At 44.1% G+C, this 27044-nt stretch overlaps 1 protein-coding gene across 8 annotated transcripts in view; it reads right to left on the reverse strand.

Moving 5' to 3' along the window:
* SPTAN1 (spectrin alpha, non-erythrocytic 1) overlaps positions 1-27044 on the reverse strand; it is a 122132-nt gene that overhangs the window by 36704 nt on the left and 58384 nt on the right. For 5 of the 8 annotated variants that reach the window (XM_067471948.1, XM_067471947.1, XM_060757199.2 and 2 more), the window contains 16 exons: positions 26566-26809; positions 24593-24715; positions 20956-21173; positions 20400-20492; positions 18402-18536; positions 16451-16599; positions 13093-13152; positions 9560-9758; positions 7738-7842; positions 7399-7422; positions 7085-7120; positions 6697-6744; positions 5142-5233; positions 3673-3817; positions 3404-3585; positions 4-103 (listed from right to left, as the gene is read on the reverse strand). In XM_067471948.1, coding sequence (XP_067328049.1) covers positions 4-103; positions 3404-3585; positions 3673-3817; positions 5142-5233; positions 6697-6744; positions 7085-7120; positions 7399-7422; positions 7738-7842; positions 9560-9758; positions 13093-13152; positions 16451-16599; positions 18402-18536; positions 20400-20492; positions 20956-21173; positions 24593-24715; positions 26566-26809 — 1953 coding nt within the window. The remainder of the gene's footprint in view (positions 1-3; positions 104-3403; positions 3586-3672; positions 3818-5141; positions 5234-6696; positions 6745-7084; positions 7121-7398; positions 7423-7737; positions 7843-9559; positions 9759-13092; positions 13153-16450; positions 16600-18401; positions 18537-20399; positions 20493-20955; positions 21174-24592; positions 24716-26565; positions 26810-27044) is intronic. The other 3 variants (XM_067471949.1, XM_067471954.1, XM_067471953.1) reach the window with 1 other exon arrangement.

Raw genomic sequence — 27044 nt, forward strand, 5'->3', positions numbered from 1 at the left:
TACTTGGTGTCGCTCCAATAAGGCCTCTGCTCCAGTCACATCCTTGGCGAGTTCATCTGAAGACACTAGGCCACGGATGCCGTTGATCCACGACATCAGGTCCCTGCACAGACACAGACCAACATGGGCTTGGAGTCCATATGTCATGAGAGGATGGATGGATGAAACTGTATGATTGGGGGCTGGCTAAGGGCTTATGAAGGCTTGGCAAGACTGGAGACACTATCCTAAGAAGGTTGAGGTCTAAAAGAAGATTGGGACCAGAGTGAAGAGAGGGGGCCAGGAAGACAGTTCCACCTTGTCTCCTGCACTGTGCTAATAATAATATAATATAATATAATATAATTTATTTATTTATTTCAGGCTTTTATATCCCGTCCTATCTCAACCTCCGCAGAGGGACTCATGGCGCCCACATCAAAAGCATAGATACACAATTTAACGGCAATATAATAATAATATAAAACAGTATAAACAGTATAAAACAATATAAAGCAGGATAAAAACAATCAATCAATCAGTGGTCACCGGTTTAAATCATCATCCAAGGGCAGTCCATCAGTTCTATATGTCAGCAAGTCAGCCTAATCTACAAAGGCCTGATCCCATCCCATAGCCAGGATTTGACTTGTTTCCAGAAGGTCAAGAGGGATGCAGCAGATCTAATTTCACTTGGGAGGGAGTTCCATAGCCGAGGGGCCACCACAGAAAAGGCCCTGTCCCTTGTCCCCGCCAGACGTGATTGTGACAATGGGGGAACAATGAGCAGGGTCTCACAAGATGATCTTAGGGTCCTAGGTGGATCATAGCAGGATATACATTCGGACAAGTAAATTGGGCCAGAACTGTTCAGGACTTTATAGGTCAAAGCCAGCACTTTATTATTATTATTATTATTATTACTGACACCAATCCACAGTATGTTACAGCAAACGAGATCTATATGCTGGATTTCGTATCACAAAATCACAAGTCAAACACTTCCCAAGCGAGTATGATGGTCCTCCAAGATTGAAGATTATTATTATTATTATTATTATTATTATTATTATTATTATTGGACTGATAGGTGTATTATGTCCAAATTTGATGTCAATTGGTTCAGTGGTTTTAAGTTATGTTAATCCCACAAACGAATATTACGTTTTTATTTATATCGATGTAATACTGATATTGTACTATGCTAATAATATAATATATTGTATGTATATATATCTTCTAAGCCGCTCTGAGTCCCCTTCGGAGTGATAAGAGCGGCATAGAAATAAATAAATAAATCATCTGTCCAAAACTGATGGAGCATCAGAAAGTCTTAGCTGGAGAACAAGTTGTCAATCAATTCACAACGTCAGGAAACATTGCTACACAAGACTCTTTCCTCTTGGAAATAAATGTGTGGGGAATGCAGAGCCTGTCCACCCACAGGCTCTTTCCAAGATGGCCTGAATGCAGAAGGTGGTGCGTATGCATGTGAATGCTGAGTGAATGCTGAGTAAATGGTGAATAGGTATACAATCTCACACTATTGTTTAGCCTCAACATTCTGTCATTGGAGTATACGTCTGTGACGATGTGTAAGTTTTATTCCTTTGGTTATGTGTAGTTTGGACAATGGTTTAGGGATGGTAAGTATGGGAGGTTATGTTTTGTGGGAGTGGCTTGGCGTTAGCTGAGTTGCCATAGCAACAGGGGCGGAGCCAACCGCCTCTTCAGGAGGCATCTGTGTTTTAAAAAGTCAGTCAGTGGCTGGAGAGCTGCTGAGAAAACACTGAATCTTTTGGGTGGAGATTCAGGGAATGTGTCTGTAGCCAGTGTGCTATAGGGAAAAACTGAATCTCTTGGAGATTCAGGGAATCAATTGGTGACCAAAGTGGTTGCAGAGAAGGACCTGGTACAGGGGGTTGTTGATTCTGAATTAAGAATCAAGGTTTGGCTGGGTTTAAGCCTGTTGTGCCAGCTGTGAAACTTTATGAAGTGTTTGCCTGAGTTTACTCACGAAACCTTTCCAATGTAACCATCAAGATTTATGCCTCTTTTGAAGAACAGTTATACATTGTTATACTCCTGTTAGAATAAACTTGTTACTTTTTCCTCAAGCCTTGCCTGATACAGTTTATTCTAAGTTGAACAGCCTGAAATAATAAAGTCAGCCAGAAACAGTCCCTTTATAAAATAGTTCCTAGGCTGATATTGATCGTTGCCCGGCTTCCCTCATAGATAAGGTGGCAGTGGGTGCTTTACCACGTGCACCTTCACAATTGGTGGTATTCGGTGGCATTAAAACGGTCATCGTTACAATTGGTGGCAGCAGTTTAATAACGACTCCTTCACAACGTCCGTCCCCCCTTTGTGGGAAAGCTTGATTCCACAACCCCCGCTATAATGAGCCCTCCTCCGCAAATAACCTGCTTCTTTTTTATCTCATCCGAGTTTTTAATTAGTTTTTAAATAGTTTTCTAAGATCTACAGAGACACTTGCCGGAACACCTCAGCAAGTGAGAGTCCAAAAGTGGCAGGCTCAAACCCAGAACCTCAACCAATGGCTAATACCAAATGAGAGACTCCCCCCTGGGCACACAGGGTGACTTGGAAGGCGCTGAACAGACTGCGCTCTGGCACCACGAGATGCAGAGCCAACCTTCAGAAATGGGGCTACAAAGTGGAATCCTCGACATGCGAGTGTGGAGAAGAGCAAACCACTGACCACCTGCTGCAATGCACCCTGAGCCCTGCCACATGCACGATGGAGGACCTTCTTGCGGCCACCCCAGAGGCACTCCAAGTGGCCAGATACTGGTCAAAGGACATTTAATCAACTACCAAACTCACAAATTTTGTATCTTTCTGGTTTTTTTGGGGGCTTTTTGCTTTGTTCTGTTAGAAATGTAATATAATCGACTGGTTGCACTGACACGATAAAAAAATAAGTTTTTAATTCATTTTTCTTTTAATTATTACATGTACCCTGCCCATTGTCATTGTGATTGTGCTTATTGTAATTTTATATTGTTATGTATTCACATGTTTTATGTAATTATCATGTTGTTGTTTATTGTTTGCATTTTCGGTTTGCATTTTCGGTTTTACTCAGTTGTAATTTGTTGTTTGGGCTTGGCCTCATGTAAGCTGCCCCGGGTCCCCATCGGGGAGATGGTGGCCGGGTATAGATAAAGATTATTATTATTATTTCTTCTTCTTCACCACCAGAAGCGACTTGCAGTTTCTCAAGTCGCTGCTGTCACGACAAAATTTATTATTATTATTATTATTATTATTATTATTATTATTATTATTAGTGACTGTTGAGGTTCAAAAAGTATTCATGACACATAGACTTACAGGGCTGGCAGAATACGGGATTCAAAGCTCACCCAACCCCAAAAAGGAAGGAAAGAAACCCCACCTGAAGTCGCTGAGGAAGCGCTGCAGGTCATGGGAGTCCCCAAGCTTCTCCTTGCGCTGGTTGGCGCGCTTCCCCAGGCTGTTCCAGGCTTGGTTCAGCTCCGTGCACTTCTCTTGGAGATCTTCAGAAGCTTCAGGGTGAGACTGGATCAGGCGCTCGGCAGTTTCTCCCAGGGAGTTCACCTGGAAGGAGAGAAAAAGAGGATTGAGCAAAAAGGAAGAACTTTGGGGTTCTCAAGAGAAGCCTCCAACTCCTCTGGATGTCCTTACCTTGTCACCAAGAGCCGCCAGGTCCCTCTCGAAGCCCTCGTGCTTCCGCTGCAGGGCCTGCACGCTGGCCAGGTCGTGCCCATAGTTGTCTGTGTTGAGGGCCTGGTTCTTTTCCTCAATCCACTCCTTGGTTTCATCGGCATCTCTGCAAAGCAGGTTAGGGGCCAAAACATGTCAGCAAACGAAAAGTGGATTCAAGGGTTATGCCACAGAAGGAACAGCATGAAGATATTATTCCTGCTGCTCATTCCCCTATTCTTATTTCTTGGTCGTAAGGCAACCTGCTTGGCTGTCTGTCCTTGAATGGGTCACGGTTCTGTCTCTCCAAGTGACTCTCCTCAATGGAGATCTATCCTGATCTCTATGGAAAGATAACTAAGCACTGTGTAAAAGAAAGGGAATGTGGAGTGTGTCCAGAGGAGGGCAGCTAAAATGATCAAGGGTCTGGAGAACAAGCCCTATGAGAAGTGGCTTAAAGAGTTGGGCATGTTTAGCCTTCAGAAGAGAAGACTGAGAGGGCACATATATAAATATGTGAGAGGAAGTCATAGGGAAGAGGGAGCAAGCTTGTTTTCTGCTACCCTGGAGACTAGGACCCAATGGAGCAATGGCTTTAAACTACAGGAAAGAAAGGAGATTCCATCTGGACATGAGGAAGAACTTCCTGACTGTGAGAGCTGTTCAGCAGTGGAACTCTCTGCCCCGAAGTGTGGTGGAGGCTCCTTCTATGGAGGCTTTTAAACAGAGGCTGGATGGCCATCTGCCAGGTGTGCTTTGAATGTGATTGTCCTGCTTCTTGGCAGAATGGGGTTGGACTGGATGGCCCATGAGGTCTCTTCCAACTCTATGATTCTATGGATGGATGGATGGAAGGAAGGAGAGGAAGTCTTGGCAGAATTTGGAGTTTTAAATACATTGGGTTAATTTAGGCAGAGGAAGGCAAAGGCCACAGACCCGTACCTAATATTATTGTTGCTAATGAATTATTATTGTTAATGAACAGCCACAGACCTGTTCCTAATATTATTGTTGCTAATGAATTATTATTGTTAATGATCAGCCTAATACCTAATACCCGTACCTAATATTATTGTTGCCTGCCATAGCATTGCACTTAATTCCCGGGCCCCCTTGAATTTTTGGGCTTGCACAAATCTTGGCCTGGCCTTCTAAATTTTTTAATTGCCTTGAATAGGCAGGATTACTTTTAATATATGTGTGCTATGGTGACAATCTTTATGCTTATATTTTGTTTTGTTAATCTTATGGTTATGTTGTTTTTTACTCGTATGTTTTGTGATGTTACCTGGGAACCGCTCTGAGTCCCCTCGGGAAGATGGAGCAGTATATAAATAAAGTATTATTATTATTATTAGGCAAACCCCTTCTGAACAAATCTTGCCAAGGAAACTATGCAATAGGTTTGCTTTAGGGTTGCTGTGAGTCAGAAATGCAGTGATGAGGCTGACCTGTGGAACCTCTGGACCTCGTGGGCGCTTCCCAAAAGTTGGCTTCGTTCTTCCGCCAACTGCTGCAGGGAGCGCCAGCGTTCGTTCAGTTCCTGGAGGGCGGGAGAAGAGAGAGAAAGGCATCAAGCCCCCAACTGACCAACAAATTGCCCAAAGGCGCTTCAAGTTCTTTAGAAATACCATCTGTGCAATTTCACAGAGACCAAGATGAAGAATACACATATACGCAAACATTACAACAGAATCAAATATAAACAGTATTTAAACATTCAGTTAAAATCTATTAAAACATATTCAGAGTTTAAACCACGAAGCTGTTGTTTTTATTGCACTACTACTACTACTACTACTAGCACCTATCTGGAGGGTTCCCTACAAACTGAGATGGAAATAATATTTGTACGTCTAAAGGAAAACCAAGCAGCCCTACTATGAGTAAATAAATACTCTGCTCCCACCAGACATATGACAATAAAGCCAAAATTGAAGCCATTAAGGAAGCTAGGGGAGATATGGCAGTATATACATAAAGTTTTATTATTATTTATTTTATAAGCTGTACCAGAGGAAGAAAAGCCTGAAATAGCATTACAAGAGTCTATCCTGTCAGAGACCAACAGACTGAGTTGTGGCGCAGCTGGCTGGGAGTCAGTTGCATTAAAATCACTACTGACTGAAAGATCATGAGTTCGAAGCCAGCCCGTTTCGGAGTAAGCGCCTGACCATTTGTCTAACTTGCTGTCGACCTTTGCAGCCCAAAAGACAGTTCGTCTGTCACGTAGGAAATTTAGGTACCTAGGTTCTTGTAGGTTTTTTCGGGCTATAGGGCCATGTTCTAGAGGCATTTCTCCTGACATTTCGCCTGCATCTATGGCAAGCATCCTCAGAGGCAGTGAGGTCTGAGTAAGCTGCCGAGAAGGAAGCAGGAAGCCAGGAAGAGGAGCCGACGGGGCAGCTCCCTCATCGTCTCCGGCGTCCGCCTCTTCGAGCCTGGGGGGGGGGGGGTGGCGCATCCTCCCGGCGGTGGCCGCAAGAGAGAGACCCGGGCCAGAGGCTGGCCCTCCGCCCGCTCCTCTCCTCTCCTCTCCTCTCCTCTCCTCTCCTCTCCTCTCCTTGCTCGGAGCCCTGACGCGGCGAGGAGGAATGTGACGCGTCAGCCACGGCTAGCCCTAAGCGAGTACCGCTTATGAGGTACCGCTTATGAGGGGAGGCTAATTTAACTAATTTACGATGCCATAAAACTCTCCAGCAGCGTGCAAAAGAATGAGGAAGAACTACGTCAGAGTCACAAGTGGATGGTAAAGCAACAGCTCCCCTGGTGGCCGGAATTCAAAAAGCATGTCCTTATGAAGCTGGAAAGTTAAATAGCCTCTGTGTGTTTCTATATATGTTGTGTGTCTATGGCACTGAATGTTTGCCATGTATATGTGCATTGTTATCTGCCCTGAGATGGGTGGAATATAAATACTATAAATAAATAAATCTGGAGGGAACCAGTTTGGGGAAGACTACCAGCATCCCTGGAACTTTCTAGCAAAAAACATGATAGACTGACCTTGATGGAGTTAAAGGTTGCCACGGTGTGCACCATCATCCGGGCAGACTGCAAAAGAAGGAGAAGTGAATGAAAGGCAAGCATGGTATTGCAAATAAAAGGAAATCCCAACTAAAATTATCAAATGCTTTTTCTGTATCTATGAATGCTAGTGTTCCTTTTCTGTTGTGCCCAAGAATTTCTGCTTTGTCCAAGACAACGCTCAGATAGTTCCAAATTTGTGTTTTAGGAAGAAAGTCTGGTTGATCTTCATGTATGCATTTATTTAGGAACTTTTGTAATCATTATTGAATACAGAGATATTGATTGAAAGGTCAGCATTAAAGCAACACTCATCCCGACAGTCACAATTCAAAACAAGCTTCTCAACCCATCAGGAGGTTCCTACCTTCCAAGGAGATGCTGTCTTGGAGTCCGTTTCATCCTGTTTGGGAAAAAATTGACAGAAAAATCTGAAGCTGAACCACTGCCTGAAGCTTCCGAAGCCCTCATTTGAAGAGCATGAAGGTTAATTCTTCAAAAAGGTGTTGCATTTCCTTCCTCAGTCAAATAACCAAGGCTGAGAAATCACAATGCCATGCATTGCAAACAAGACAAGGTTTATTTGCTTTGGACCAGATTATATGGCAGTTTAATAGGGTCTGTAGTTTCAAAGAGGTGCTTTCTAAACATCCATTTCTGAATGATGTAGAGAGGACTTACCCGTGGCATTGCTCCATACACCTCCTGCAAAAAAGAAGAGAACAATGGTCTTTATTTCTGTTTAAGAGCCACAAGACTTTCTGAGAAGAGGAAAAGGCAAGCAAAATTCAGCTCTGCCTCTGATGAAGTTGAAACCAGTCTCAAAATTGATTTCATATCTCCATAACATAACCAACACAAAAGCTCCCAATTTTTCCATCAGGCTTCTGATAACTTATCAAAACTTTCTCTCTTTCTGAGGAGCTACATAGTATTGATTCATTGAATTCATCTTTGAAAACATCTATTTTCCAAAAATTACACGAGGGAAAAGAGGAGGAGACCTAAGCGGGAACCGACCTGCTGCTGCACGGCCTGCACTTCTTCGGCCATGAGGCCCTCAGATTCCAGGTCGTTGGCCACTTTGTTGATGTCTTTCAGTCGGGACTCATTGGCCTTCAGATCCTGGAAAGAACAGGAAAAATGCTTTGTATGGAAACCCAGATGGCAAGCGACACAGATTTCTGACCCCCTTTTTTGACTGCAGTGGATGCAACATATTCTGGTTATTCAATTTGGTCCATTCGTTGACTACGGATATTGTGCTCAAGAACCAAAAAATAAGGTTACCAAGAGGTCAGTTCATGATTTTGTATTGGGCCACAAGGATAGGTATCCTGGAACGCATTCGAACCACAGGCCATAGGTTGCGCAAGCCTACTCTGAAATTGGACTGAATTCAGTCCAATCAGAACCTGAATAGCCAAATTTGTCCGAATGCCTGACCACCGTCTTCCAAAGCGGTTACTCTACATCCAGTGCAAGAACAGGAAATGTAATGTTGGTAGATAGGAAAAGAGACTGAAAGATCGGCTTAAAGCCAACCTCAAAAACTGTGGCATAGACACCGAGAACTGGGAAGCCCTGGCCCTTGAGCACTTTAACTGGAGGTCAGCTGTGACCAGCAGTGCTGCAGAATTCGAAGAGGCACGAATGGAAGACGAAAGGGAGAAACGTGCCAAGTGGAAGGCATGTCAAGCCAATCCTGACCAGGACTGCCTTCCTTCTGGAAACTAATGTCCTCACTACGGGAGAACATGCGGATCAAAAATGGGGCTCCACAACCACATACAGACCCACCACAAAGACACCACATCTGGAAGACAATCATCCTAGAGCTACGAGGGATCGCCTATGTAATTAAGTATGAGGGTTGAATGAAAAGTAATGCCTCCACCTTCGTTACTTGGGTTTGGAAGGAAACATTTTAATAAATCAAACGCAGAAATAATCCTTAGAATGTGCTCTTTAACTTCCACAAATCACTTTCCCACATAATCACCAGACAATTGGATACATTTCTGCCAACGCTGAACAAGTTTTCTGAAGCTGTCACAGAAGAAGTCGACACTCTGTTTCCACAACCAGAGTATTACAGTTCTCTCATCCTGGGTACACCAACGTGCATAGATCTTCCGATAGCCAAGCAAAACAATAATGTGACCCACACCTTCTTGTGAAATGCTGGATTATGTTTGCAATTTCTCTCTGAGTGATACAACAATCATCCTGAATCAATCTGTCAACCTTTTGCTTGTGAAACTCGGTGGTTGCTGTCACAGGATATCCAACTCATTGTCATGCAAGTCAAATGTTCCCACCTCAATATCTTTACATTTACTTGTGCAACAACGCACAGTACTCACATCAATACAATCACCATAAACAGCTTGCATTCTCTGATTAATTTCCTTTGGAGTGACACCTTCTGCTGTCAAGAATTCAATGACTGCACGTTGCTTAAGTCGCGTTGACCGACCGTCTGTGCAGGGTTCCATACTTTGCACTTTAACAACACAACCATTCAATACTAAGGCTTCCTGTCAAAATGGAACTGTAGAGGAGAGTCTACTGAACAAGCCAGTACCTGCTGCATACCAGTATTGCCATCTGCTGATGAGTTACGAAGGTGGAGGCATTACTTTTCATTCAACCCTCGTAAGTAAGTAAGTCAAATTTGAGGCGATACTCCGGCAAAATCCTGAGAGGCCGGCCCACACATCTCTCGCCACATTTGCTGCTGCTAATTTGTTGCCCTCTTCTGGACCGAGGGGGGAATATGTTTGGAGATCCTGTAATTCAAACTCTGTTGCTTCCCAAGTCTCCTCATTCTAACACTCACTTTCTGGAAGTCGTCAAACTTCTTCTGCAGGACCTCCACCTGCTCCAAGTCGGCCCCGACTTCCTCGTTGGTGAGTGCCGTCTCCTTCTCGTTGATCCACTGCTGGAGCTCGTTGGCCTCACGGAAGAGCATGAACTTCTTGCAGCTCTTCTCCAGCATGGCTTTGCGCTTCTCCCCCAGTTCAAGAAGAGAGTGATACCTGGAAGACAGAGCAGGGAAGGGGTGAGTCGCTATTAGAGACGCTGTTTGGCCAAGGACACACAATAGTTGCTCAACGTAGACCCGCAGTCACAAGATGGAGATCTGCCTGGAAAGACCATGTGGCGCTCTAGGGAACCAGCCACCAGCAACCACCAAAGGCCCTTTCTACCAACGATGAGAACCAGGACTGTGAAAGGACACTTTTGGACAAGGTAAGAGCTGCAAAGCATGGGTGGCAGTTTAGAATGGAGGCCGCAATGCAGGGTGTAACAGAATGGAAACACAGGGAAGCCAAAGAAAAGCTGAGAAACCAGCAACACCCCCCTTGGTGTGACTGATGTAGAGGACCAGCAATTAAACCCTTGAGCCAGCAGGACTGAAGACCAACGGGGCACAAATACGAATCTGGGGAGAGTGTGGAAGAGCTTCCTCTGTCAGCTCCAGCTCCCTGTGCAGGGACATGAGAGAAGCCTCTCATGAAGATGGTAAAATATCAAAACTTCTGGGCTTTCCCTGGGCAACATCCTTGCAGATGGTCAATTCTATCATACCAGAAGTGACTTCCAGTTTCTCAAGTCGCTCCTGACACAAAAAAACCCCTGGTACTACAATGTTCTCTCGCTACTTTTCGCGGACTCGGTTTCGCGGGTTTTTGCCTCTCAGTTTATGAATGGTTGCCGTTGCCCTGAGCGGCGTTCTAATCCGGCCTCCTGGATTAATATTAATAGTAATACAATATTATAATACTATATTTTATATTACGCGTAATATTATTAACGATATTACAGTACAATGGTATAGTGCAATATAGTAATATATAATACTAATATTGTGCTATGGTATAATATAATATATTGTATTTACATATTACAATGTTTATTCATTTATTTATTTACTTTGCTTATATACCGCTGTTCTCAGCCCGGGGGCGACTCACAGCGGTGTACAACATAGAAAGAACAAGGTTCAAAATTCAAGACACAATATAAAATGATCCACAGTCCAGCAATAACAAAAACATCATAATCAAAAAACAATGTTCCCTCGCTACTTCGCGATTCGCTTTTTGCTGACTTGCCATTTCGCGGGTTTTTGCTCCCAGTTTATGAATGTTTGCTGTTGCCAAGAGCGGCATTCTAATCCTGCCTCCTGAATTAATATTAATAATACATTATAATTATATATTTTATATTACATGTAATATTATTAATGATATTACAGTATAATGGTATAGTGCAATATAGTAATATATAATACTAATATTGTGCCATGGTGTAATGAAAACTACCTTTCAGTCGACTAGGCCGAGGCCTACATGACAGTGGCTGTCATCTTGGCTGGCAGGCAGGACAGGAGGAGGAGTCAAGCTGACTCCTGATTGGGTATAGCAATTGGGGAGAGGAGTCAGTTTAGAGAGGGAAAATAAGCTGCCAGATTTTGACAGGGAAAGAAGGGTCTTGACTTGAGACAGAGAAGGTTGTGATTTTTAGATAGGAAGTTACAGCAGGGATCTGACAGAAAGGGAAGAGCTTTTAGTGAGCTTTAGGTTTAGGGAAATAGGCTGAGACAACAGGCTAGTATTTTACTGTGTGTTGAGAGCCAGTAAAAGAAAGATTTGTCTCCAGAGCTTACTATCCTGTGGTGGAGACAGATAGGGGATCTGTTCTCCAGTGATACTGTGTCTAAAGATAGAACAGTATGGTTAAGGAGTCTCACAGTTGGTAAAAGCTTTTCTGTCAGGGGAACTATTAGTTTAAGTAACCAAGTTTCTGCAACTGAATCACGCTTCTGTACCACTCATTTCTATGAGTTGTTGTTAATATAAAGTTCAATAAACTCTTTCTAGTTAACTTTTAACTGGTGTATGCCTCAATCTATACGTTTCCTCAGAACTCATTCTGTCAAACCATTTTAGAGCCCAGTCAGCTAGTGAGGAAGCCATGGAAGATCAAGAGCTCAAACACCCCTTACCTAAAACACATTCACACCTTTGGTTCCTCAGGCCAGTAATTCTGAGGTGGCGGCGGCTAATACTACCAAGAACATTCGGTCACTTGTATATATAACATAGGGTCAGCCTTTAGTTTCGCTATATTGGTGGCAGCGGTGTGATTGTTTGTCCACCCTGCCTCAGATATTCTTTTAATTTTGCTATACATGGTAATAAAATAATATATTGTATAAATAAATAAATATTGTTTGCATATAGTTTGGTAACCCTGGAACGGGACAAGAAATAAAATTTGTCATCAAGGTCACTTGATAGAAAAAGTCTGCTCCAGAGTGTTTAATTAAAAACAGCAGCGGCAGCAGAGAGAGATAAAACTTTGGAAAGGGCAAGCAGATAAGATGCAGAAGAAGCGGTCTGGCTGAATTTGTGCATGCCCCAGGAACACTGTTTTGGGTGCTGTAGGTTCCTAACTGTGAGAGATGTTCAGCAGTGGAACTCTCTGCCCCAGAATGTGGTGGAGGCTTCTTCTTTGGAGGCTTTGAAGTAGAGGCTGGATGGCCATCTGTCGGGGGTGCTTTGAATGTGATTGTCCTGCTTCTTGGCAGAATGGGGTTGGACTGGATGGCCCACCAGGTCTCTTCCAACTCTAGGATTCTAGAGTCCCTATTCCAACCCTTGTCCACATCTTGAAATATAAAGGTAGCTTTTAAAATCCTGAGAACAGCGGTATATAAATTCGGCAACAACAAATGTTGTGGCACAGCTGGTTGGGAGTCAGCTACTGACTGGGTTGGAGTAAGCTCCCAACCATTTGCCTAGCTTGCTGTCGACCTATGCAGCTCGAAAGACAGTTGCATCTATCAAGTAGGAAATTTAGGTACCACTTATGCGGGGAGGCTAATTTAACTAATTTACAACACCATAAAACTCTCCAGCAGCATGTAAAAGAATGAGGAAGTACTCCGTCAGTGTCACAAGTGGACAGTGAAGCGACAGCTCCCCTGGTGGCCGGAATTTGAGAAGCATATTGTCATGAAGCTGGAAAGTTAAATAGCCTCTGTGTGTCTGTCCATATATGTTGTGTGTCTCTGGCATTGAATGTTTGCCATGTATATGTGCATTGTGATCTGCCCTGAGTCCCCTGTGGGGTGAGAAGGATGAAATATAAATACTGCAAATAAAATAAATAAATGAAGAAATGACAAATAAGGGACCCTTAACACTGGCTGAAGAACACCAGGGCCCCAACAAATCCAGCTCAGACGTGTAAAAGCAAAGGCCCATCTTCCTTCGGATGCCAAGGAGGGACAGAAAAGGATGGAAGGATGACAAGACAACTATATTTGGTTTTGTTTTCCCACAAAGGGCTCAGCCTACTCACAGTTCTTCCACCTGTTTCATACGGAGAGATACACTGCCGACCTCCTTAGTTATAAGAGTCCTGCACAGACAGAGAGGGAGCACAGCAGAAAAAGCATGCCAATATAATTAGTCTGATTAACATAGATAAATAAAGGCAGGGACTCCATTCGGGGATCATGAAAGGGAAGAAATGGAAAGGAGGGAGGGAAGGAGAGTGTCACACAAAAGGGATGGGGAATGGATTAGAGCACGGGTGCAAACGGAGACTCCCAGCAGTACAGTTCCAACCTTGCATCAGGGCTGCAGTCTGGCAGGGATGCTTTCGATTCTGAGAAACAGTCAATCAGATTTGGACTAGGCTGTGGTGCAGCTAGTTAGTAGCCCGGGTTGGAGTAAGCTCCTGACCAATAATAGTCTAGCTTGCTGTCGACCTATGCAGCCTGAAAGACAGTTGCATCTGTCAAGTAGGAAATTTAGATATCGTTTTATGTGGGGAGGCTAATTGAACTAATTTAGGATGCCAATCGGATTTGGACTGGGCTGTGGTACAGCTAGTTAGTAGCCCGGGTTGGATTAAGCTCTTGACCAATAATAGTCTAGCTTGCTGTCGACCTATGCAGCCTGAAAGACAGTTGCATCTATCAAGCAGGAAATTTAGGTATCGCTTTATGTGAGGAGAATAATTTAACTAATTTAGGATGCCAATCGGATTTGGACTGGGCTGTGGTGCAGCTAGTCAATAGCCCGGGTTGGCGTAAGCTCCTGACCAATAATAGTCTAGCTTGCTGTCGACCTATGCAGCCTGAAAGACAGTTGCATCTGTCAAGCAGGAAATTTAGGTATCGCTTTATGTGAGGAGAATAATTTAACTAATTTAGGATGCCAATCGGATTTGGACTGGGCTGTGGTGCAGCTACTTAGTAGCCCGGGTTGGAGTAAGCTCCTGACCAATAATAGTCTAGCTTGCTGTCAACGTATGCAGCCTGAAAGACAGTTGCATCTATCAAGTAGGAAATTTAGGTATCGCTTTATGTGAGGAGGCTAATTTAACTAATTTAGGATGCCAATCGGATTTGGACTGGGCTGTGGTGCAGCTACTTAGTAGCCCGGGTTGGAGTAAGCTCCTGACCAATAATAGTCTAGCTTGCTGTCGACCTATGCAGCCTGAAAGACAGTTGCATCTGTCAAGCAGGAAATTTAGGTATCACATTATGTGGGGAGGCTAATTTAACTAATTTAGGATGCCATAAAACCTTCCAGCAGCGTGTATAAGAATGAGGAAGTACTCCATCAGGACTCGGTGTCACAAGTGGACAGTGAAACAGCAGCTCCCCCTGTAGCCGGAATTCAGCATACCCTCATGAAACCGGAAAAGCTGCCTCTGTGTCTGTCTATATATGTGATATGTCTAAATGGCACTGAATGTTTGCCATGCATATGTGCATATGGCTCCCTGACTCTGGAACTCATTGCCTGGAGAAATTAAGAAAGCCCCTACTCTAGAAACCTTTAAAAAGAATCTTAAAACCTGGCTCTTCTGCTGCGCCTTATTGCTCAGCCTCAATGTTCTGTCATTGGAGTATACATCCCCCCCTCCCTCGTGGGAAAGCCTGATTCCACAATCCTCGCTATAATGAGTCCTCCTCCACAAATAACCTGCTTCTCTTTTATCTCACCCGAGTTTTTAATTAGTTTTTAATTAGTTCTTCTTTTAATCATTACATATAGCCCGTCATTGTGTTTGTGCTTATTGAAATTTTATATTGTTTTGTATTCACATGTTTTATGTTAGTGTTTCTCAACCTTCCTAATGCCGCGATCCCCTTAATACAGTTCCTCATGTTGTGGTGACCCCCAACCATAACATTCTTTTGCTCCTGTTATGAAACATAATTTAGGAAGAGGGGCCGACAAAGGGCAAGATGGATGGATGGCATCCTTGAAGTGACTGGACTGACCTTGAAGGAGCTGGGGGTGGTGACGGCCGACAGGGAGCTCTGGCGTGGGCTGGTCCATGAGGTCACGAAGAGTCGGAGACGACTGAACGAATGAACAACAACAACAGTTGTTGGGATTTATGGTCCACCTACAATCAAAGAGTATTCAAAACCCCACCAACAATGGAATTGAACCAGACTTGGCACAGAATGCCCACGACCAACAGAAAACACTGGAAGGGTTTGGTGGCATTGGCGTTGAGTTTGGGACTTGTAGTTCACCTACAGAGAGCACTATGGACTCAAACAATGATGGATCTGGACCAAACTTGGCACGAATACTCAGTATGCTAAATGTGAACACTGGTGGAGTTTGGGGAAAATAGACCTTGACATTTGGGAGTTGTAGTTGCTGGGATTTATAGTTCACTTACAATCAAAAAGCATTCTGAACTCCACCAATGATAGAATTGGGCCAAACTTCCTACACAGAATCCCCATGACCAACAGAAAATACTGTGTTTTCTGATAGTCTTTGGTGACCCCTCTGGAACCCCCTGGCGACCCCTCCAGGGGTCCTGACCCCCAGGTTGAGAAACACTGTTTTATGTAATTATGATGTTGTTGTTTATTGTTTGCATTTTGGGTTTTTCTTTAATTTAATTGTTCGGGCTTGGCCTCATGTGAGCCGCTCTGTGTCCCCATCGGGGAGATGGTGGCGGGGTATAAAGATTACTGTTGTTGTTGTTGTTGTAATCCACCCTGAGTCCCCTGCGGGGTGAGAAAGGTGGAATATAAATACTGTAAATAAAAATAAATAATAAATTTGTGGCATCGAGCAACAAGGCTTCCAATAAGGACAAGTTTTGGTTTTAATGTAATGGAGGAAGCAAGAAAAAAAAAGCTCTGCCCCATTGGGATTGCAACGAGGAGGACTCAGCTATACATGCCTCCTTAACCATGCATTCCAACAAGGGAAAAACTAAGCCTCTATTTTGTTTTAGCACAATTCAATTTTTCTAATCTCATCATGCACACCTCTTAGGACTAAGTCCAATCAGAATTTGCCAAATAAGCTGTAGTCCCAAGCAAGGGATAGCACTGTACTTTGGGACACTCCGTTGAAGAAAGGATTTCATTCAGAATCATGTTTGAAGACAATCTGGGCATTATGATTATAAAAACAGACACGTTGCTTAGGACCGGAATGGGTGAAAGAGAGGAAAACACAGACAACACAAGTTAGGCATTCAATTTTAAAGTTCAACAGCAAAACTGGGGAGGAAGCAGAAGAAGCAAGTCAAGGGACCCATGAAAGAATGGAAGGGGACGCGGGATGCGTTCCAGTGGAATCCTTTCTAGGAAAAAGGAACAATTAAGCATCTTAACCCATCAAAATAAAAGGGAAAATGAGACTCCAGGCGCTTCCCCAGATCTTACTGGTTGTCGACTTGCTCCTGCCGCAAGGCGATGCTGCCCTGTTCGTCCAGAAGGTTCTCCCGAGAGGCCGACTGAGCTGGGTCCAGTTTCTTCACGTAGGCAGCCGGGACAAATCCCTGCCGGTCGTTCACTTCCACCTTCCACCAGTCCTGCAAGGAAGCCAAACCAGAAGAAGGTCTTGCTTAGGTTTTCCATTGATGCAATTTAGGACCGGTTTGTGGCACAGCTGGTTGGGAGTCAGCTGCATTAAAATCACTACTGACCAAAAGGTCATGAGTTCGAAGCCAGTCCAGGTCAGAATAAGCTCCCGACCATTTGTCTAGCTTGCTGTCGACATTTGCAGTTGCATCTGTCAAGTAAGAAATTTGGTACCACTTAGGCAGGGAGGCTAATTTAACACCGCCTGAGCTCTGCAAGTGCAGCATTCTTCCAAATGAAGCAGAGTGTTTGAGGAACAGGACATCCATAGGGATACCAAGGGGCTTGTTTAGAAAGCCATTCCCCTCCCAACCCTGCTCTAGGCCTGTGAAACGTGGACTGTCTACAGACGTCATACACAACTCCCGGAACGATTCAACCAGCGCTGCCTTCGAAAAATCCTGTAAATCTCTTGTGAAAACAGGTGGACAAATGTCAGCGTGTTGGAAGAAGCAAAGACCACCAGCACTGAAGTGATGCTCCTCTGCCATCAACTTTGCTGGACTGGCCACGTTGTCCAAATGCCCAAAGATCACTATGTTCCAAAGCAGTTACCTACTCCCAACTCAAGAACGGAAAACGTGATGTTGGTGGAGAGAAGAAGAAATCTGTGGCATAGACACCGAGAACTGGGAGGCCCTGGCCCTTGTGTGCTCTAACTGGAGGTCAGCTGTGACCAGCAGTGCTGAAGAATTCGAAGAGGCCCGAATGGAGGGTGAAAAGGAAAAAGGTGCCAAGAGGAAGGCACGTCAAGCCAACCCTGACCGGGACTGCCTTCTACCTAGAAACTGATGTCCTTACTGTGGGAGAACATGCGGATCAAGAATAGGGCTCCATAGCCACCTACACACCTACCACCAAGACACCACATCTGGAAGATAATCATCCTCAAGCTACAAGGGATTGGCTAAGTAAGCTTTCCATACAAAGTCTCTGTCTCCCCTCACTACTCTGTGGTTTTGAAAGTGTTGCATCAGTTTATTTGTGATTGCATTAAAAGCAAAAATGGCGCCCCCCCCCCCCCCCCCCCGCAATCTGAATGAAAAGAGGGCAATTTAGGAAACTGGGAAACGGTTCAATAGTCAACAGAGATCATTACAGGGAGTTGCTCGCTGAAGAGATGAAGCCTAAAATTTGGACAAAACACAGAGGACTGCTACCCAAGGGTGTTGTGTGCTTGCATTACAAGGTTTGTCTGCACATTGTTGCCCAAACCATTGACACTCTACAAAAAACTTGGTTTTGAAGTGTGAAACTGGTTTAAATGTAGTGAAATACTGTTTGTAGTTTGGTGGAGCAGTGTAAGAGTTATGCAGTGTAAGAGTTAAATACATAGAGCTGTACTTGATTCCTAGAGCATAACCTTTGAGAGTTCTGGTGTGTGTTTACATTCCAGGAAGATCAGATAGCCATGTGGATTAAGCTTCCAGCGATGTACAGCTAGCAAACGGATGTGTTTTATTCTGCTCTTGTAAATAGTTTGTAGTTTAGTATTTACAATAAAGTAAGCCACTCCAAGCTTTAGAGTTGAACTAAAGTTGCAGGGTGAATTTATTGCAATAAAAAGGGTAAGTGTCGCTCTGGGTTTTGCAGCTGACTGAGGTAGCACGCTTCATTATTTACTTTTGTGCCTTTGAGTGGACGTTCAGAGGTCAATAAAAGCACCCCTTAAAAGCAACTCAAACGACACAGGTGATACTGAACTTACTGGAGGCCGAGAGGCACTTGAGACAATATCCACCCGGCATTTTACCTTATTGGTGCTGTTCAGCAGAGTCAGGATGTCTCCCTTCTTCATGGTCACCTCCCGAGGACTCTTCTCTTGATAGTCGTACAGAGCCAGAACCAGTTCTTTGCCAGTTTCATCATCTGTTGGAGCAACTTGTTGCTAAACAAGAGAAATATGGTTTCATTGTATGGGAAAATAAGCCTTTTACTCATATCCTCCCTAGAAGAATTGCTTTATCATGCATTGCTATTACATTCTGCAAGTCCCAAACTTGTAAGCCTATGGATCCCTTTTCCTTTGACAAAGCGATTTCATTCAAAGGGGGGAAAGGAGGATGGCAGCGGAACAATAGGAGGAGTTTCAATGGGCTCTGATATCTTTGTTGTTCCTTCCCTCAAAGACCTATTTGCTGCTCTTGGAAACCAAGGATCAATTTGTTCGCCCTGAGAGATGTACCATATATACTCGAAGATAAGCCGACCCAACAATAAGCCAAGGCACCTAATTTCACCACAATGAAAAGTAAGAGTAGACCCATTGCAGCCAAGTGCCAGATTACGCCTTAGGTCATACAGTGTTCCCTTGCTACTCCGCGGTTCGCTTTTCGCAGACTCGCTGTTTTGCAGGTTTTTTTTAAAAAAAATGAATTTAAGTAGCAAGGGAACACTGCGCAGAAATAAGAGAGAGAGAGAAAGGCACCTCGTTGCCGCCTGATCCTCCACCGCCTCAATCGGCAATTCTTCTTCCCTCCGGGGGTGGCGGAAATTAAGCCCACCTGGGAAGCTGGAATAATCGTAGCACCCTGGGCTTGGGAGGGGCCAAGGCCACCACCCACCCAATCCCTTCCGCCATAAAGGAGGGCACCTGCAAACCCCTCTTGGCAAGTGGCTGCCCCCTGGCTCTTCTTGACTCCTCGCCCTCTTTCCTCCTCGGCACCCTCCTTTCCCACAAACAGGCCTGGTACGGGAGCCGTGGCTGCTGCTGCTGCTGCTCCAGGCCTCATGCCGCCGCTTGGGCCCCGCCACCTCCGCAATCGCTCCAGAAGCGATGGCAAGAAGCCCAGGTGGTGACGAGGCGGAGAAAGAGAAAGGTAAAGAGGGCGAGGAGGGGGTAACCCTACTTCATGGAATTTCACTTATAGTGGCATTTGGAGATTGGTCCCAAAGGTAGGCTGCTTCTCACACATGAGTGAGTTTGGCGAGCCCTGAATCTGCCCCACTTTGGGAGGCTGCCACTAGCTCCCCCAAAGTAGCAGGAATTCCAGCCTTCTCAGATGGCTCCAAAGCAGCATCGCTCCTGCACAGGTGATTCTGAGGTTTATTTTTCTTTGACTTCTTTTTACATGCCAATTCTTTTTCTCCGTGAGGGAATGGCCCGTTTTGGGGGGGGAGGGGGAAGATCCCCTCATAAAGCGCAGTATTCACACAAAGTACCAGATTTTTCCTTGTTGTCTGTCCCCCAGGCATAACAAACATAACAAAAGGCCAACAGTGTCTGAATAGCTCGCTGAGCATGAGGCACAGCGCTTAAAGGCTGAAGTGGCCGCCATGACAGTTGAAAGGAGAATACTTAAAGTCAGAAGTCCAGCAAACAGACCAGGTCAGAGTGGAGAAAGTCAGAGAGCGATAGACAGTCTGGTTTAGTTAGTCAGGCAGTCCAAAAAAGCTAGTCACACAAACAAAGTTTCTCAGCTGCTGACAGAGCGGCGGATGAAGAGAACTGAGGCAATTGCCCCGTCCACTGGCTACTTATACTCACAAACAGACAGTGGAAGGGGCTAACTGCCAGAAAAGTTTTCAAATCTATCTAGAAGGTTCCGAAGCTGTCTGCTCAGGGGCAGAAATTACCATATGTGCGATTCACAGTTGACCACGATGGGAAACACTGTACAGTATTCACTTCATTTGGAAATTTGTTTATTGTAAGAGCTTGACAGTCACTGTGGCCCACTGACAGGTGACACATAAATAAAGTTTGAGAGAAAAAGCGACGTGAAAGCCATGCCTGCCCCTTTCTGCTTACCCGACAGGCTTGGGCTTGTTCCCTCAGGGCCTCAATGCTGCTGCCGTAGGCAGAGAGATCCGACATCAGGGCTTCGTGCTTCTTGAGAAGAGCCTGGAAACAGAAGCATAAAATGGCACTCTAACAGCTACACCCTCAAAGAAAAGACCTACAGTGCTATTCTCCTTTCAGTGGTTGAGATCCATAAAAAGAAAACTGCAAGGGGCCACAGACTGAAGTTGTACATTTCAGCCCGAGAATACATGTATATGTTACTCCCATTACTCTTTGGCACCATTCAGCATTGATGCTGCCTGCCTTTAGTTGGCTAACAGCCCCCTTCTTAATTCCATCTTAGAACAGGTTTCTGCAACTCCTCTCCCTGCCAGAAACACTGGACCAACATTCCCATTGTTTGACCCAGCATGTCCAACAGTCATGTTGACCGGGGATTGTGGGAGTGTGAGGTTAGGAGAAGTTGGACAAGAACACAGTTTCGTTGGTTGTGCTCTTGAAATCAATCCCCCCCCTTTGAGAGCCTGTCAAAATGCGGCAGGCGGCGGCAACAATGACGCACCTCAGCCGAATCCTCATCCTTTCCGTAATCGGTGCTGCCTACAATGGGTTCCTTCTCCCGCATCCAAGACTCGGCCTCGTTGGCATCGGCAAAATACTGCTGGGCCTGCAGGGAATCCTCCAAATCCTGCCGGCGCTGGGAGGCCTTGCCTTTCAAGGATTCCCATTTCTGGTTCAGGTCGCTCAGTTTGGCTTTCACGTCTTCGGCAGCAAAATGTCCTAAATGGCAGAAGAACAGCAATCTTGAGGAAGTTGAATTTTCTGGACTCATCCACACTACAAAGTATAGTGAAAACATAGCGATGGAGCAGAAGGCCCTCAAGTCTAAGCGATTTCCCAGAGAAACAGACAGAACTTGAGGGAAGAAATACAAACCTTCCTCTAAATGAAAGGGAACAAACTACTACAATGGATCTGTTTTTCACTCTCAAGAGACTTTATGTTTTTCTACCTGTCTGTCTCTGTGAGACGATGGGAGACGTTCGGTTTGTGTGGATTTCTCCTCTCACCAACTGATTGTGCTGATTATTCCAGTCACTTTCAGTTCTCCGTGAACTCTTAATTTTCTTTGCTTCCTTCTGGAAATCTAATTAACGTGCCCAATTTAATCAGAGTGTGTTCTCCCTCTGTGACTGGCTCTGAGCTATGATTACTTTTTGGGGACAAGCAGAACTTGGGCAGACACAATGGAATTATTAATAATGTCCTCTGGGATATAGTGTACAAAGCTAACGTCACTGGTGACCTTGGCAAGGCCGTACGACTGACAAAATGCCGCCCTGCTGCTCCTGATATATTCAAATCTTGAGCTTGTTTGGAGGTTCTAGCAGGGGAGCATAGCTATCGTATACCCGGGACCGAAGACTGGAGACCTCGGTATACTCCTTCTATGCCTGGAACGCCATCCTCTTCCACCGAATGCGCAGCTTCGGAAGGGATGCATATTGAGCAGTGAGGGAGGAAGGGGACACCCGCCTAGCCAGCTAGGTCAGCCAAATCAACCCTGGCGAACAATGGGGTGACAGATGTCGCAGCCAGATTGCCCTCACGTGTGGGGATGATGGTGTCCTCCTGGAATTGCTACCATGATTTGGGGCTTGAGAACAGCTCGGCACCTGGCCCAGCTGCAGAAATTAATGAGCAAATAGATAGACGGGAGGAGATTAGTCAGAACGGAAAAGCCGAACAGTGGCTTCGGCGTTCTGCCAGTCTCAGAGAGAAAAAGATAGGAGACTCTAAGCTAAAGCAAAACCAATTTCTTAGCGCTTGGGACATAGCTTAACGAGGAGATAAAAGTCCCAAGTACAGGAGATGTAGTCAGATGAAGCATCATTTGGAATCAAGTCAAGATCTTGTCCTTGTTTCTTGGAAGCTTTGTTTGGAAAGATTCATGCTTAAAGTGCCTTGTTTCATGGTTTCGATTCTTGGGTTCTATGATTTTATGTTCATGCTTTGGATTCATATTTCTTGGTTCCCTGGATTTTATTGGAGAAGTTTTGCCTTTGTTTTTCATGGACTTTGATGGACTATTATCTTGGACTACTTTTGCTCCGGCTTATCTTCCTACCCAATTGGATTTACCTATTCCTTTAAAATGCTTTTTACCATTCTGCTTTTTAATTATCTTCAGTAAAAGGATTGCTTTCATACTCAATTGTGTGGTGTTTAAAGTCAGAGGGCTTTTCCTGGCCTGAAGTGCAACAAGTGACTTCTTGAACTTGATAACTTTCACTGAGATCTTTACCCGTTATTAAAAAGAGGATGCTAGAAAGAGATTATAACCAACTGCTGAGCTTGGCCAACAAATCCTGTTCATCTATGAACATGGCAATTCCATTCATACGGGGAAACCCAGTCTTTTATATTGCAGCACTCACTAATTCCTCATATAGGAGAGCCTACATGCTGCCTAGACTTAATATTATGCCATCTCCGCTCCATAGAAGAAGACTCAATGGTCTACCGAGCGATAAGAGGCTTTGTTCCTGTAGCACAGGACAGCTGGATTCCATCCCACATATTTTTCTGCACTGCCCACTTTACCAGGAACTAAGATCTAGCTTAGTACCACATAGAATCATAGAATCAAAGAGTTGGAAGAGACCTCATGGGCCATCCAGTCCAACCCCCTGCCAAGAGGCAGGAATATTGCATTCAAATCACCCCTGACAGATGGCCATCCAGCCTCTGTTTAAAAGTTTCCAAAGAAGTAGCCTCCACCACACTCCGGGGCAGAGAGTTCCACTGCTGAACGGCTCTCACAGTCATAGAATCATAAAGTTGGAAGAGACCTCATGGGCCATCCAGTCCAACCCCATTCTGCGAAGAAGCAGAACAATCACGTTCAAAGCAGCCCCGACAGATTGCCATCCAGCCTCTGTTTAAAAGCCTCCACAGAAGGAACCTCCACCACACTTCGGGGCAGAGAGTTCCACTGCTGAACGGCTCTCACAGTCAGAAAGTTCTTCCTAATGTTCAGGTGGAATCTTCTTTCTTGTAGTTTGAAGCCATTGCTCCATTGCATCCTAGTCTTCAGGGCGGCAGAAAACAAGCTTGCTCCCTCCTCCCTGTGGCTTCCTCTCACATATTTATACATGGCTATCATATCTCCTCTCAGCCTTCTCTTCTTCAGGCTAAACATGCCCAGCTCCTTAAGCCGCTCCTCATAGGGCTTGTTCTCCAGACCCTTGATCATTTTAGCCGCCCTCCTCTGGACACATTCCACATGTTATAGATTCCTTGAAAGACCATAGTGACCCAGACAAAATATAGGTTGCTTACCTGTAACCTTCAAATATATACATGTGACTATATATATTTTTCTCTTGTTCTGCATATTCTTGAAGGTTAGGTTTCTCATCGTAAGATTAGGACTGGGGAAAGGTGGTTATACTTAAAGGACCATACTGTTGGCAGGGTTAAGTCCAGCTGTTAGCCTGATACGATGTGTACAGTATTAGCACAACAAATGTACAGTTGACCATCCCTGTATATAGATCTATGTAGAATTGGCCTTCCACATCTATGAGCTCTGCCAGTATTCAAAACTTTGTAGACATATGTGCGATTCACAGTTGACCACGATGGGAAAGTAATTATGCTTTTAAACTGCCAAGATTTTAACTGTTGCCTTTCAGTGGCAAGATTCCTGAACGAAGTCTGTAAACTGAATGTGTAACAAATGTGAAGTTCCCTTTTCTATGGTTTGTATTGTATTTTGTACTTTTTTGCTATGTATATGCCAAAAAAAGGCCTATTTATTTATTTATTTATTTATTATTTACTTCATTTATATACCGCTTTTCTCAGCCCTCAGGCGACTCAAAGCGGTTAGCAACAGCAAAATTCAATGCAAAACATCACAAAATGAATATGGGACAGTTAAAAACAGTAGCATCATCAACGATTAAACATCAATATAACAATCATTAGCATCTCATCAGTATTGGATCGGATATATTCAAATTCAGAGATATTAACACTGCTTGCTGCAAAAGGCCCCTTTGGGTAGCACCGAGGGTCCCAAGCGAAGCAAGCAAGGCCTGAGCAACTGTGAAATCTATAATCCTATGAACCAGTGGGGTGAGCACACTTGTTGCATATACGCAAATAGGTCAGGCATGGATAGTGAGGGGTACCTTCGTCCACCATGGCATTTCCCTTCTGAGTGACGGCTCGGATGCGAGGCTCGTGTCCTGCAATCTCTGCTTGCAAGGCTTGGTGCTTCTTCAGCAAGTTCTGCACCCCAATCAGGTCCTTCCCTGAAAGGCAAGAGAGGTGGCCATTAGGATCGGCCATTCCGGCCCAAATCACAAAGGAAAAGTTGTAGATGTAACACAGAGAGGGGCTGCAAATAGACAAAAAGATAGGCTTCAAATTAGAGGAGACTTTTTGGGATAAAATATTAAAAACTGACACGAAATTAACAAAAAAGTTATACCAACAATTACTATTATGGATAAAAGAAGAAGAGCAGGTAAAGGAGGTTATGATAAAATAGGCCAAGGAGTTAGGCCGCTCAATAAACATGTCAGAGTGGGAAGAGATTTGAACAAAGAAATTAAAATACACATATTCTACGGAGTTTAAAGAAAACTGGTACAAGGTAGTTTATAGGTGGTACTTAACACCAGAAAAACTCTCAAAAATAAAGGGAAAACTTATGAGAAATGTTGAAAATGTGAGAAACACACGGGTAGATTTATACACATGTGGTGGAAGTGTAAGAAAGTTAAAAACTTCTGGCACCATATTTATAAAAAGATAGAATCAATCCTACAGATAAGTTTCAAGCTTAATCCGGAGTATTTCCTACTAGGGATCATAGATTTTGAAATGGACAAAAACACAAATAGTTCTGATATCCTGCAATATATGCACCATAGTGTGCCATTCTAGATGCCAAGCATGCCGAGGAGTAGATCTTTATCCTAAAGCTTCCAATTTCTTTCGCTCTTTATCACAGGAGGTTGTCTGGTCGCGGAAAAAAGGAACTAAGGTGAAGTCCCCGCCTTGGGCATTTATACTATTATCTCATCTCCATTTCTAACCCTGTACCCATTACTCTGGCCCGGCCCAGTTTTATTGTGTCTTAGTGTACTGTTTATTGCTTGTTGTTTATATTGCTTTAATTGTTTTTAATTTGCCTTAGGTTTTGTATTGTTATATTGTGTGTTGAGGCCTTGGCCTTTGTAAGCAGCATCGAGTCTTTCGGGAGATGCTAGCGGGGTACAAATAAAGTTTAATAATAATAAAAAATAATAATATTAGGGGGAGTGGGCGGGGCCTCTGCCAAAATTTTTCTTTTACAAGATTCTAGAAGTTTCCGAACAGCTGCGCATGCGCAGAACTAAAACCCATTATGTTAGTAGACTCCACGAAGAAGAACTGGTTTCTAAAAGTTTGGGATATCATGAACATGGACTTATTTATACAAAGACTAACATATAACAATGTACAAAGACACAGAACAAATTGTGGGAAATTTATGGAATTCCTAAAAAAAGGATAATACAGAAATTTATATCCAAGAGACTTAAAATAATCTCAAAGGCCCAAACAACAGGAATCCAACGGCAAAAGGACAACATGACCATAGAAAAGAGTTGGATCTACAACCCAGAGGAATCTAGAAGTAATAATGTTACTTAAAGACTTTTATTTTATTATTTTATTTTTTCTCCCTTTCCTATTTTCCTTTGATCAATTGTTCCCACACTTTTTGTATATCTAACTTCTTTATTTTATCATATCATACATAAATCTATCACTCTTTTTCTTTCTCGGAGACACTTTTATTCTCAATAAAAATAAATTACAATTTTTAAAAAAACACACCGAGGGGCTGCGAGGCTTCACACTGGTGAATTGCCAATTTATGCAGCATTAAAAGATTGAAAGCAGCAACAGGAAAACAGAGCACATTTCCTTCCAAGGCATGGGGAAATGGTACAGCGTTTCTGAGGATTCCGGACTCTCCTACATCAGCTCTAATAATACCCATCACAAAAAATGCACCAAACAAAATGCAAGGAATCGAATGCTGCCTAGACACCTATTAGAACTACCCATCTAATCCTCTCCCTGCTGAATGCAACAGCAATGCACCAACCTCTGTTGGTTGAGGCCGCAATGGGCTCCTTCTCTCTAATCCAAGTTTCTTCATCTTCTACATCCCGGAAGAGCTGCTGCAGGCGAAGGGAATCGGCCAGCTTCTGTTTGCGGGCCACCATGGGATCCTTGAGGGCTTCGTAGCGGGCGACCAACGCCTCCTGCTTCTTCTTGATGTTGTCGGCATCAAAGTGTCCGGCCTCCTGGAACTGTCTGGCTTGGATGGTGATGCCATCAATGCGGTCCTAAAACACATCGTTTAATATTAAGAAACCTCAGGTCCATAGCAGCCTTCATTTAAACGCCCCTGTGGGCTCTGATGAGATCTGATTGGGAGTTTCCTTTAAACAGCGCATAAGGAAACTTAAAGCAACAGGCTATACAGTTTCTTGTTACCCTATATACTCGAGTATAAGGGGAGTTTTTCATCCCTTTTTTCAAGCTGAAAGAGCCCCCTTCAGTTTATAATCAAGTCAAAGT

The sequence above is a fragment of the Anolis sagrei genome, chromosome 11, assembly GCF_037176765.1.
Source record: "Anolis sagrei isolate rAnoSag1 chromosome 11, rAnoSag1.mat, whole genome shotgun sequence".
Lineage (NCBI taxonomy): Eukaryota > Metazoa > Chordata > Lepidosauria > Squamata > Dactyloidae > Anolis > Anolis sagrei.